This window comes from Tupaia chinensis, unplaced genomic scaffold (genome assembly GCF_000334495.1).
Source record: "Tupaia chinensis unplaced genomic scaffold, TupChi_1.0 Scaffold000387_1, whole genome shotgun sequence".
In the NCBI taxonomy this organism is placed as follows: Eukaryota; Metazoa; Chordata; class Mammalia; order Scandentia; family Tupaiidae; genus Tupaia; species Tupaia belangeri.
In genome coordinates, this window is record NW_006159889.1 from 2,566,554 (window position 1) to 2,580,448 (window position 13,895).

General features: G+C 48.0%; 1 protein-coding gene across 1 annotated transcript in view; it reads right to left on the minus strand.

Annotated features, from left to right (window-relative positions):
- The window catches only part of PTCH2 (patched 2), a 26,505-nt gene extending 12,610 nt beyond the window's left edge, over positions 1–13,895 (minus strand). The window contains exons 1-2 of the mRNA XM_014589885.2: positions 13,572–13,895; positions 12,625–12,817 (exon numbers count right to left, since the gene is read on the minus strand). Of these exons, the coding sequence (XP_014445371.1) occupies positions 12,625–12,817; positions 13,572–13,643 (265 nt within the window). The 5' untranslated portion in view covers positions 13,644–13,895. The remainder of the gene's footprint in view (positions 1–12,624; positions 12,818–13,571) is intronic.

Genomic DNA, 13,895 nt, shown 5'->3' on the forward strand with positions numbered 1-13,895 from the left:
TGTGTGCGTGCGTGCCCAAGATCCCGAGAGGAGAATGGAGGAGAAGGGATTGTGGCGTGGCCATCCCCTCTGGGGGGTGATTTCTCACTTTCTGTCTCTCTCTGTCTCTCTCTCTCTGTCTGGCGAGCGCACGCCCCTATAGTAAAAACCTCTCCCCAAAACAAACAAACAAACAAAAAACAGAATCGCATCACTCACGGCCTCAATGATCTCTGTGTTCTCTGAGGGACTGCAGAATGAAGCCTAAACACCTTAGCAGGGCACAAAACATCCTGTTTGATCATTCATCTATTCCCTTGTCTGGTTCGACCTCTTCATATGGTTTAGCTGTCACTGCTCTCTCTCCAAGCTCCAGGGTAGGCAGCTAATCATGCAGTTTCTACATGGTCTGCCTCCACTCCCCACCCTGCGTGTGACTCCTCTCGCCCTGAACGACCCACTCCCTGTCCCCTCCTCTCCTACCGTCTCCCCAGAAGGCAGTCAGTGCAGTGCTCCCCATCTCATCAGGAAGGAAGTACTAGGGCCCAGGCAGGGGTGAAACCAAAGTGGGCCAAGGGGAAGGCGGCTCTGACCCCTTTCACCAGCCTCACAGTCCAGCACAGGCAGCCCCGGCACCAAGCCTTAGTCTCCGTGGCCTAGGGCCCCTCAAGTCCTGCATTTTGCTGGCCTCGGAGTCTTGCTCAGTAACCAGAGTCTGGGGGAGGTGGGAAATCATGAGGGGTTATGAGCAGGAGGGTGCCAGTGCCAGACCCACCCCTGGTGGCTCTGGGGACTTGGTCTGGTCTCACACCCGGTTCTGCTTCTGTTGGCCACTGCTGCCCCCTGTTGGTCACTGCCACCCACTTCTCTGAGACTCTAGCCCCACCCTTTCTTTTCAAACCCACACACTGTCCTCACTCACAAGAGCCCCAAGCCCTTGGTGAGCCCCGACACGGATTTGCCCATATGCTGACATCCCCCACCCAAGGCCCACTCTGGCCCTTCCCTCATGACTGCAGTCTCCCACAGCCAATCTGCTCCCCTCCTGTCAAACTCTACAGGCCAGCTCTTCCTTCCCACGGCTCTCCCAGGCTGCACTGCAGTGTGGCCGCCACCTGGAAGGGAAGGTGGGGAAGACAGAGATGAGCTGCCCATGTGGGTGAGGGCAGGAGGCACAGAGGACAGAAGAAACCCAAAGAGGCCTGATAGGAAGGCAAGAGAAGGAAACCCTGGTGATTCAAGATATATCAAAGGAAATAAAGAGTCTTCAAGGAAAAAAAGGGGAACAAAAAGATAAACCTTAGATCAGCTGGTGGCATAGAGGTTAAGACACAGGATCCCACATGGCTGACAGCGTGGTTTGAGTCCCAGACTTGGTGGCTTGTGATTTCTTTTTTTTTTTTGAGAGAGATTTTTGCCATAGGGCATGTGCGCTTGCTGGAGAGACAGACACAGAAAGTGAGAAATCACCCCTCAGGGGAGTTGGCCATGCCACAAACTTCTCCTCTAGTCTCCTCTTAGGATTTTGGGCATGCACACACACGTGCCTGGCATCAGTTTCAAGGGGCTGAGTTGGGGACTCAAACCATGGTTGGTTATATGGGAGTCCAGCGCCTTACCAGTAGGCCACCTACTGGCCCTGCTCATGGTGATTTCTCTCTTTCTCTATCTCTCTCTAGTGAGTATGTGCACCCTATAGAAAACTAAAAAAGCAGGGGGCTAGATTCCTGAACCTGGAGATTTGTTTTCTCACTTTCCCTTTCTTTGGGGGGGGTTTTTTTTTTTTTTTTTTTTTTTTCCCGCTATAGGGCGCGTGCTTTGCCAGACAGACAGAGAGAGACATAGAGACAGAAAGCAAGAAACCACCCCCCAGGGGGGATGGTCGCGCCGCAATCCTGCCTCCGGATCCGGGACACGAACCACGGTTAACTACATGGGAGTCCAGCGACATAGCCATTACGCTAACTGCTAGTTCCCCTACTTCCCTAGTCCGGCGCCACAGCCATTACACTAGCTGTTGGTCCCTCACTTTCCCTTTCTCTCTCTCCCTCTCTCTCTCTCACTCTGTCCCTCTCTGATCAAATTAAAATAAATAAAGTTAAATAATAATAAAAAAAGAAAAGTAAAAAAGCAAGCAAACAAACAGAAAACACAAGCTAAAAACAAACAAAAAAAGAGAAGACATAGGGACCAGCAGGTGGTGTGGTAGTTAAGCGCTGGACACTCCCACATGGCCAAAGGCGGGTTGAGGCCTTGTCACGGCAGCTTGGGTTTGAGTCCTGTACCTGGCAGCTTGCTTTCTCACTTTCCTCCTCTCTCTTTCTCTCTCCCTTTGTGTCTCTCCCTGGTCAAATTAAAATAAATGAATAAATAATTCTTTAAAAAGAGAGAGAGAGAAGACAAACCTCAGCAGATGCTGACAACACAAGGACGGAAGAACCGGGATGTACTGTGCAGGAAGAGACTGCGGGTGTTGAAGAGAGGACAAAGCTCTGTACAGACCTGACTTTGAAGCTTGGTGCTGACGCTTCATCCATGTGTTGGGCAAATTACTTATTCGGAGCCTCAGTTTCCTCACCTGTGAAATGGGGCAAATGCCTCTCTTGGTAGAATTAAAATCAATGCAGGCACAATACTTAGGGAATTGCCTGGCGTGTGGTAGGTAAGGATATGGAATTGTTACTTAATAGTTACTGGGTGGTGGGCACTGGAGCCACATGGGAGATCTGGGTTCAGATCCTGGGTCAATCTAAACACATCATGTATGCTTGTGATTCTGGTTTTGTTTTGAGAGGTTTTTGCTATAGGGCACGTGCGCTCACCAGAAAGAGACAGAGAGAGGCAGAGAGACAGAAAGCGAGAAATCACCCCCCAGGGAGGATGTCCACGCCACAATTCCTTCTCTTCCATTCTCTTCTCGGGATCTTGGGCACGCATGCACATGCGCCCAGCATGAGTTTAAGCCACCAGGTCCGGGACTTGAACCGTGGTCTACTATATGGAAGTCCAGCGACATAGCCATTACGCTAACTGCTGGTCCCTGCTTGTGATTCTGGCTGGCTGGGAGGCTGAGGAGGAGACTGGTACAGTGAGTCAAGGGTATCTGTCTCTCTCAGAGATAAATAAAATGTTTGGGCTGGCTCTGTGGCCTCTGGTTAGTGTAGCCGGACCCCGAACTGTGGCCAAGCACACAGTTTGAGTTCTGAACCCTGAGGCTTGAGAAACATACTGGGTGCCAATGTGTGAGAGCCCAAAACCCTGAAAGGGAGAAATGGAGAAGGGACTGTGGTGTGATTATATCCCATGGGAGGTGCTTTCTCCTTGCCCCCACCTCTGCCTCTCTCTGGCAAGTACATGTGCCCTCTAGGGGAAAAAAAAATTGCTGGGAGAGAAGTGGTATGAGATAAAATGAGAAAGAACAAGAGGGGGAAAGAAAACCACTCTAAGTGAGTAGGGAGAACAGACAGGGAGAACATCGAGTCACATATGTTATAAACTTCCGTGCCTTGGCCCAGCCTCTGTGGTGTAGCTGGTAGCATGCCAGACTTAGAGCTGGAAGCCACATGTCTACTGTGGTTTGTGTCCCAGCTTGGTGGAAAGGGATCATGGCGTGACCAAGCCCTGCTTTCTGTGGTTCTTCTTCCTTCCCTATCTTTGAAGTTTGTTACAGGGTATGTGTGTTCACTGAAGAAAGAGAGGGAGGGAAAGTAAGAAATGACCCCCCAGGGGGGATAGCCACATTGTAATCCCTTCTTCTCCACTCTCTTCTAAGGGATGTTGGGCACACACATGTGTGCACGTACACACACATGCTCAGGGATTCCAGCCACTGGGTGTGGGACTCGAACTGCACAGTTGACCATCTGGAATCCAGTCACCTTAACCTCCGCACCACTTTGCTGGTCTTCTCTCTCTCTTGTGTGCTTACACACATTCTATTATGAATTTAAGAAACACACATTTTTGTGCCTTCACAATAGGGAAAATGTAACTGGTAACCAACATGGAAAAAAGAATCCACCTTCTAGGTGATCTTATAAATGCAAATTAAAACAGTGAGGAAGGCCGCATGTTAGATCTTGACCACGAACAATTGTTTGTCCATTTTGTTCCCTTACCCTAACACGGCTGTCTGCTTCTGTAAACCTATTTGCTCTTTCCAGGAGAAAACAGCTTGTGCTAGCCATATAGAAAACCGCATCCGGGATGGCATTCTGTACCTGCTACTGTCTTTGCTAACTAGCTCGAAACCCTTTTGTTTAGCAACGTAACTGCTTGCATGGAAACCCCACTCCTCTCAGAAATAATTAACCTGCTTGACTCAGCTTCTGTAACTGCTTGCATAGAAACCCCTGATAACCTACCCCCTATAAGAAGACTACTCCAACTTCAGTCGGGGCTGCAGTTCTGACTCTCAGCCCCCGAGCCTCAGGCTGAGGTCGCTGGCCAGCTAATAAAGACTCCCTTTAAACTTAATCTGGCTTTGGTGGTTGTTCATTCAGTGGCTCTCTACAACAACAGCAATAAGTTCCTTTAGCCAAAAAAATATATTTTTGGGGGGAGAGATTTATTTGTTATATGGCACTTGTGTTTGCAGGAGAAACAGAAAGAGACAGAGAGATAGAAAGTGAGAAAGTACCCACTACGGAGGAATGGCCACACTGCTGAAATCCCATTCCTTCATTCTCCTCTTGGGATTTTGGGCATGCATGCACACGCACCCTGTGTGAGTTCTAAGTCACAGGGCCCAGGACTTGAACTGTGGTCAACTATGTAGGAGTCCACCAATGTAACCATAATGCCACCTGCTGATCCCCTAATTAGCAAAAACTTTAAAAATTGATAGCTCTGGGGCCAGCAAGTAGAGTGGTGGTGAAGATGCTGAACTCCCACATGGCTGCCCATGGGTCGAGTCCTGGACCTGGTGACTTGCTTTCTCACTTTTTCTCTCTCTCTGGTGAGTACATGTCCCCTGCCCTATAAGAAATTTAAAAATAATACTAATAATAAATAAAATAAAATAAAAAAATTAAAAAAATTGATAGCACTTACTGCAGGCGTATAGGGGTACACGCGGATCCATCATGGGAGCATAATTTGGCACAGTGTTTGGGGGAAATCAATGTTACAATATGTATGCTCACACTCTTTGGTCTAGAAATTTCGAATGTAAGAGCTTATAAAGCTCGTGGAGGCACTCAGGCTTTCTCTGAATGAAATGGGAGTCATGGTAGATTTTGAGCAGAGCAGTGAGATGACCTCTCTCATCACCTAACTAAGTTTACTGAAATTGAGTAGTGAATGACAGTAAGAGTTGGCCACAGGAAGAAGTCAAGAAAAGGTGCCCTTGGGGCCAGCAGGTGGCATAGTGGTTAAGGCACTGGACTCCCACATGGCTGACCACAGTTCAAGTCCTAGACTTGGTGGCTTAAAAATTACACTGGGCATGTGTGCGTGCATGCCAAAAATCCCAGGAGAATGGAGACGGGATTGCATTGTGGCCACCGAACTTATCGGGTGATTTCTCACTTTCCTTCTCACTGTCTCTGTCTGATCTCTTCCTGACAAGTGCATGTGCCCTATGGCAAAAACCCTAAACAGGGGGCTGACGGGTGGTTGGTGGTTAAGGGTGTTGGACTCCCATGTGGCTGACCGTGGGTAAAGTCCTAGACCTGGGGACTTGCTTTCTCACTTTCCCTCTCTCTCGTTCTCTCTCTGGTCAAATTAAAGAAAGAAAAAAAGAAAGAAAGAAAGAAAAGAAAAGAAAGAAAGAAAGAAAAGTAAAATAATTCTTTTTTAAAAAACCCGTAAACAAGCAAACAAACAAGAAAAGGTGTTCTGGACCAAGTGGGTAGGGAACGGTGCCAATTGTGAGCCAGGGAGAAGCCAGAGATAATGCCAGAGAAGCGTTTGAGTTACGTGATGGGGGCCTCAGATGTGAGTTACGTGATGGGGGCCTGAGATGTGAGTTAGATGATGGAGGGTCTCGGGACTAAAATGTGTGAGAAGGCTTGAACTTGATTTTTTTTTTTTTAATTTTAATTTTTTTGAGAGAGAGGTTTTTGCTATAGGGCATGTGTGCTCGCCAGACAGACAGAGAGAGACAGAGAGATAGAAAGTGAGAAATCACCCCCCCCCCAGGGGGGATGGCCACGCCACAATCCCTTCTCCTCCATTCTCCTCTCGGGATCTTGGGCACGCACGCACACGCGCCTGGTGTGAGTTTAAGCCACCGGGTCCGGGATGCGAACCGCGGTCGACTATGTGGGAGTCCAGTGACATAGCCATTACGCTAACTGCTGGTCCCTTAAACTTGATTTTTGAGACGTTTCAGAACCTGGTAGAAATTGGTGGGAAAGTTCCAAGCAGGAAACTGACTTGGTCAGATTCAGATGCACCACGGGGGGGCAGTGTGGAGACAGACAGGTCTTGTATCTCCCCTATTTTTTTTTTTAAAGGTTTCTGTCATAGGATGTGTGCTCTCATCAGAGAAAGAGACGGATAGAGAGAAATAAATCATCCCCCAGGGCATGGCCTCAATTCCCTTCCCTCCATGCTCCCCTCAGAATTTTGGGCATGAATGCACACACGCCTGGTGTGATTTTCAAGCTGCAGGGTCCAGAGCTGGAACCACAGTTGGCCATGTGGGAGTCTAGCCCACCCCTCCACCTGCTGGCCCCTCCCTTCTTTCTTTAACATTTTTTTCCTTGAGAGAAACTCTCAACATGGTTCTCATGTTACAATCCACTCTAAGTCTCAGCCAGCCCAGATAACAGAAATAGCACAAGTCCACCCACATGCTCATGGAGGTCCTAGGACCCAGACTCAGGACCCTTCCCATGTGGGTCCAGTTGCATTACCACTGCATTACCACCTGAAAGGCCTAGTGATTACATTACAGAGAACTGGGCTCCCCATAGCATCAAAGGCTGAAACTTGATTAGGTTAAGAACTCATCACTGGGGACCAGCAGATGGCATAGTGGTAATGTCGTTGGACTCCCATGTAGTCAACCATAGTTCAGAGTCCCAGACCTAGTGGCTTAAAACTCACGCCAGGCACATGTGCATGCATGCCCAAAATCCCGAGAGGAGAAGGAATTGCAGTGTGGGCATCTCCCCTAGGGGAGTGATTTCTTGCTTTCTGTGTCTCTGTCTTCAGGTAAGTGCACAAGCCCTATAACAAAAACCTCTCTTAAAAAAAATAACCCATCACTGATTCTGTTATCTTGCCAAGTGAAGGATTTAGGCATGGGATGATACACAGTTCTTGCCAAATAGGAATTAGGCTAGGAGGCTTCTGGTAACAATATTTCCTCAATTTTGAAAGGGAATGTAGGAGCCAGCAGGTGATGTAGTGGTTGTGGCCGTGGGTCCCACATGGCTGACTCAGCAGTTATGGTGGTTTAAAACATCATGCTGGGTGTGTGTGCATACGTTCAAAATCCCAAGAGAAAAATGGAGGAGAAAGGATTGCAGAGTGACCAAACCTCCAGAGGGTATTTCTCATTTTCCCTCTCTCTCTGGCAATTGCACATGCCCTATGTCAAAAATCTAAAAGAAAAAAGAAAATGGACGTAAGACAGGGACGACTTTTTTTTTTTGCTACTGCAGTGGTCACCTTGGTATGACAAGTTTGGGGACAGAAGCCCAACATGCTGACAATGACAGAAGAGAAAGAAAGAAGCCAGGTCCTCCTTGTTAAAGTCCCTAAGCTGCTAATTCAACCATCCTGAAACTTCTGTCAGAGTTTTTGTTACAGGGGTCAATAAGTCAATAAAAGTTTTCCTTCCTTCCCTCTTTTCCCTTTTTCTCTCTTCCATGTGGCTAAAAGCATCCTAAACGTTACAATCAAGAGCCTTCTGTCAGACTGCAAAAGGCCTAAATAGAGCAGTGACTACAAGGACCAGCAGATGGTGCAATGGTTACATCGCTGAACTCCCGCTTAGTTGACCAGGGTTCAAGTCCCGGTCCCAGCGGCTTAAAAATCATGCCAAACATGTGTGCATGTGTGCCCAAGATCCTGAGAGGAGAATGAAGGAGAAGGTATTGTGGTATGGCCATCCTCCCCTGCCCTGGGGGTGATTTCTGGCTTTCTATCCCTCTGTCTCTCTCTGTCCCTCCAGTGAGTGCTTATGCCCTACAGGAAAAAAAAATCTCTCTTTAAGAAAAAAAAGAAAAGAAAAAAGAGCAATGACTACAAAGGTGGAAAGGATGGGTCTGTTATGAGAGAGATTAAAAAGAAAGAATTTACTGGTTTAGTCACCCATGAGGTGAGGAAGAATAACTGAGGCTGGCTATATGGTTTTAGCCTTGGGGATGAATGGAGATGGCAGTTCCATCCATCAATACGTGGCCATCCCCTGCTTCCAAAATAGAAGAGTTGTATGTTTCTTTCTTTCTTTCTTTTTTAAAAGAGAATTATTTTTTAAACATTTATTTATTTATTTTAATTTTGACCAGAGAGGGACAGAGTTTGAGAGGGAGAGAGAGGAAAAGTGAAAAAGCAAGCTGCCAGGTCTGGTACTCGAACCCCAGTCGGCAATATGGGCGTCCAGTGCCCTTAACCACCATGCTACCTGCTGACCATAAAAAGAGAATTATTTATTTACTTTTATGTCTTCTTCTTCTTCAATTTGACCAGAGAGAGAGAGAGAGAGAGAGTGAGAAAGCAGCCTGCCAGATCAGGTACTCAAACCATAGTTGGCCAAGTGAGAGTCTAGCACCTTAACTACCATGCCACCTGCTAGCCCCAATTATGTTTCTTATCTTTAGGGACAGATCCAATTTCAAACTGTCTCAGTCACTACTCCTGTAATTAGTAGTTGGGCTGCACGCTGTGATTTTTATTTTACAAACAGTCTCCCAGTGAGCCCCTTTAACATATTTTTTTTTAAGAATTATTTTCTTTACCTTTACTTATTCATGTATTTATTTTTAATTTGACCAGAGATGGGCAGATAGAAAGAGAGAGAGAAAGTGAGAAAGGAAACTGCCATGTCGTGGACTCGAACCATGGTTGGCCATGTGGAAGTCCAGCACCCTTAACCATCATACCACCTGCCAGCCCCCCTTTAACTTTTTTTTTTTAATAGAGATTTTTGCTGTAGGGCGTGTGCACTCACTGGAGAGACAGAGAGACAGAAAGTGAGAAATCACCCTCCAGAGGTGATGGCCATGCCACAATCCCTTCTCCTTCCATGTCCTCTTAGGATTTTGGGCACGCATATACACAAGCCTGCCAGATCCGGTACTCAAACCCTGGTCAACTATGTGGGATACAACCATTACACTATCTGCTGGTCCCTTTTTTTTTTTTTTAATTATTTATTTTATGTATTATTATTTTTTAATTTGGTCACAGAGAAACAGAGAGAGAGGGGAAAGTGAGAAAACAAGTCACCAGGTTCAGGACTCAAACCGTGGTTGGCCATGTGGGAATCCGGCACCTTAACCACCACGCCACCTGCCAGCCCGAGCCCTTTAGCTTTTACTTGAACAAAAAGCAAACAAGTCACAATTCCAGTCCTAACAGGGCAAAGCAGGGAGGACCCTGAACTCTGGTCCAGAACTCTGAGAGCCAATGTCCTGTGTCTTCTGCTTTCTGTATTAGCAAAATGGGACAGGAACAGCAAATACCCTTTAGTTCTTGGCGATCAGCTCCTCACTGCGTAGGGCATTGCAGGAGAAGTCTTTATTGCGAAGAATGCTCAGATCTAGAGAAAAGAGCGGGTCAAGATCATTGCTTTACCTTATCCCTAACCAGTACAGAACAGAACAATGTTCTTTTTCTCTCCTTTAAATTTAAAAATTTTCTTCCTTTTTGAGAGAGAGAGAGGGGCCAGCAGATGGCCTTGATTAAGAGTTTAAGGTTGGATTTCACATGGCTTACTGTGTGATTTGAGTCCCAGGCCCAGAGGCTTGAAAAATCATACCAGGTACACATGTGTGTGTTCCCAAAATCCCAACGGGAGAATGGAGGAGAAGGGATTGGGTAATGGCTATCTCCCTGGGGGGGGATTTCTCACTTTTCCTCTCTCTCTGTCTCTCTCCTGAGAGCACACACACCCTATAGCAAAACTGAAAGGAAAAAAAAGAAACAAGAAAGAAAGAATGAGGAGAGAGCACAAGAGAGACAGAGATATTTTTATTTTTTTAAATAATTATTTTATTTAACTTTATTTATTTACTTATTTTTTAATTTGACCAGAGAGGCAGAAAGAGAGAAAGTTCTGCCAGGTCCGGGACTTGAACTGTGGTTGGCCACATAGGAGTCCAGTGCCCCTAACCACCATACAACCTGCCAGCTTCGCAAGTATTTTTTTTTTAAGAGAGATTTTTGCTATGGGGCATGTGTGCTCACTAGAGAAAGAAAGCAAGAAGTTACCTCCCTACAGGGAGGATGGACACACCTCAATCCCTTCTCCTCCATTCTCCTCTCAGGATCTTGGGCATGCATGTACATGTGCCTGGCATGAGTTTTATGTCACTGGGTCCAGGACTCAAACCACTACACTGGGAGTCTAGCGATGTAACCATTATGTCATCTTCTGGTCCCCAGAGATAATACTTTTTTTTTTTTGGAGAGGTTTTCGCTATAGGGCGCGTGCGCTCGCCAGACAGACAGAGACAGAGAGACAGAAAGCGAGAAATCACCCCAAAGAGGGGACGGTCACGCCGCAATCCCTTCTCCTCCATTCTCCTCTCGGGATCTTGGGCACGCACGCACACGTGCCCGGCGTGAGTTTTAAGTCACTGGGTCCGGGACGCGAACCGCGGTCGACTACGTGGGAGTCCAGCGACATAGCCATTATGCTAACTGCTGGTTCCCCCCAGAGATAACACTTTTTTAAAAAATAATTATTTACTTTATTTATTTATTCATTTATTTTCATTTGACCAGAGAGAGACACAGAGAGAGAGAGAAAGTGAGAAAGCAAGCCACCAGGTCCAGGACTCGAACCGTGGTTGGCCATGTGGGAGTGTCCAGTGCCTTAGCCGCCACGCCACCTGCTGGTCCCAAGATAGCATTTTTTAAAAAGAATTATTTTAACTTTATTTATTATTATTATCATTATTATTTTCCAGTTTGATCAAAGAGAGACAGAGAGAGAGAGAGAGAGAGAGAGAGGAAGTGAGAAAGCAAGCCACCAGGTCCGAGACTTGAGCAGTGGTCGGTCATGTGGGAGTCTAGTGCCTTTAACCACCATGCCACTTGCCAACCCCCAGAGATAGTATTTTTAATAAGGTCTCTTGGTATTCCAATCCTCTTGCCCCAGCCTCCCAGTTAGCTAGGATTACAAGCATGCACAACTGTACCAAGTGTGTTTGGGCTGGCCTGGAAATTGAATCCAGGTCTCAAGAGGCTTCCAGCCTCCTAAGCAACTGTAATTGAACTAGAACGCTATTCTGAAGTAAAGGGAGAAAGCGTAGGGATGGATTAAAATCTTCTTACAACACTCTCACCCACACAACAGCAAAAAACTGGTGGGTCTAGTCTTTCCTGTGCTCTAGCACAGGATAAGGAAAGGAGGTTCAGGCAGTGTTTAGATGGGGAGGATTTGGGGAATGGAGAGGAAGGGGAGGAGACTGCCTCTGTAGTGGCAGGAAGTCTAAGAGTCATTTGGGACCACCCAGGCAGCACTGATGTGGGTGGGAGGGTATGTGTATGTTTGCACGTGTGTGTCCTGGGGCTGGGGGCAGGCAGGCACACAGAGGAACATGTGCTCTGGACCTCAGGGCTGGCCTAGGGTTTGAGTGCATGTGTGAGTCTGCAGAAGGCTGAGGGTAGGGTGGGGATAGGGTACGAGAACCCAAAGGCAGACAGGCACAGGGAAACATCTGCTCTGGATTCTAGGACTTGCCAGCATTTGAACTAACTCGTGGGTTGAGACTCCAGTCTGAGCCCTGACTGTGGGTATGGGCCTGGGCTGGGGGAAATCTGGAGGAGCCCACATATGCAAATTCCTCAGGGAAGAACAGAGCAGAGACTGTCACAGGGCTGCCATATGAAATCAGACCTTAGTAAAGAAGAGAATCATGCTGAAATTATTAATAAGAAATCATTTCTGTCTAACAATTCCCTTAGGAAAAGAGAACTTAATCACATCTGACCCTGTTGCCTCACAGTGTGGATTCTGGGCTGCTTTTGCACTCAATAGTTGCAGAAGGCCTGCCCAAGGATTTAGTCAATTTGCCCAGTCCTAAGTCTTCTCAGTCTCCTGATCAGAGGTGATCTCTCCCTGCCTTCTCTTACACAGCAATCAGATTCTGCTTTGTATTATATTAATAGTATAGCTATCTCAGCACTTATTTCACTTTTCTTGCTACTGAAAAGTAACGCTTTGTTTTAGTTTTCTTTGTAAACCCTGCTGCACTGTCAAAAGTACACATAGAAGTCGGCGATAAATGCTAAACACCCATAATCACAAATACATATTCTCTGTACTAGTCACAGGACTTCACCATCTGCAAAGATCCACGTGGGTTGCAGCAGGGAGTGATCCTCCTAGATGCACAGATTCACAGGCTCTGGCCTCTCCAGACCCAGGGCCAGGCCTACTACTGCTCAGTGGCCAGCTTTTCACCCCGTTTTTGAGTCGGGCTCACCACACCTAAGCAGGTATGTCCAGTATCCACCACTCACCTTCTACCCAGAGCTGTTCCAGGTCTGTCTCAATAACTGCCACGCGGAGACCCAGGGCCAAGGCCCCAAAGGCTAACAGGCCCAGGAAGAGTGCTTTGCCACAGTGTCTCTGGATCCCACAGCCCAGAGAGAAGAGCAGGCCCTGAAAGTAAGCGCGGAGCCAGAGCGGAGCCTTCAAGGTCCCGGCTAGGATCTGGAATGGAAGAAGAGTCAGCCAGGGGGCCCAGTAACAATGCGTGAAATCATTCATTGTCTCCCCACACACATCCTCTGCCAAGCCCTAGCTTTTTGATTTTTGGGTGCAAGACAGAGAGCAATTACACAGACACATCTGGGAACTTGGAAGATTTACCTCCCCCCCTTCCACACCCTTCCCTGACACATAGCCTGAGGAAGGCATCGCCTCATTTTTTTTTTTTTTGGAGAGGTTTTTGCTATAGGGCGTGCGCTCGCCAGACAGACAGAGAGAGACAGAGAGACAGAAAGCGAGAAATCATCCCCCAGGGGGGATGGTCACGCCGCAATCCCTTCTCCTCCATTCTCCTCTCGGGATCTTGGGAATGCACACACATGCGCCCGTGAGTTTTAAGCCACCGAGTCCAGGGCATGAACCGTGGTCGACTACGTGGGAGTCCAGCGACATAGCCATTGCTAACTGCTGGTTCCCTCGCCTCATTTTCTTTCAGTAGGGTGCACACACACACACACACACACACACACACACACACCCCTGTTGTCAGGTGAACAGAGGTGAACCCGCAGACACATTCATTCCTATTGGCCAGATGACAGAAGACACAGACACACTCGGCTGCAAGGCTGTGCTAGCTCTCACTTGTCTTCACAGGCACCCAATGACACATGGCACTTAAAGATATCCCATGTGCAGAAGCCTCAGAGACAGAACTGTTCTCACTCTCCCTTCTCCCAGTTTCCCCTTTACTCACCTGGGGTGCTGCGGATAGAGCTGGGAGTGTGTAGCCCGGGGGCAGATCCCCGAGGGGCGGCGACCGAGCCATGCTGGTGGGGAAGGGGGGCGCCGGCGCCCCCGACCTGCATTATCTGGGTGCTCCCATAGGCTAGCCTGGCTCCCTGCACTGCCCAGCTCCGCGTGGGGATTCAGTGGGGCAGCGAAGGCACGGACGTGGGTGATGCTGGAATGCAGGAGCGGCTGTGAGCGGCAGGAGTGCAGGGCGGTGTGGGCCCAGGGCGCGGCGCTTAGGGTGGCCTGCTGGGTGCGCGGTGGGCCACGGACCGCGGCGCTTAGAGTG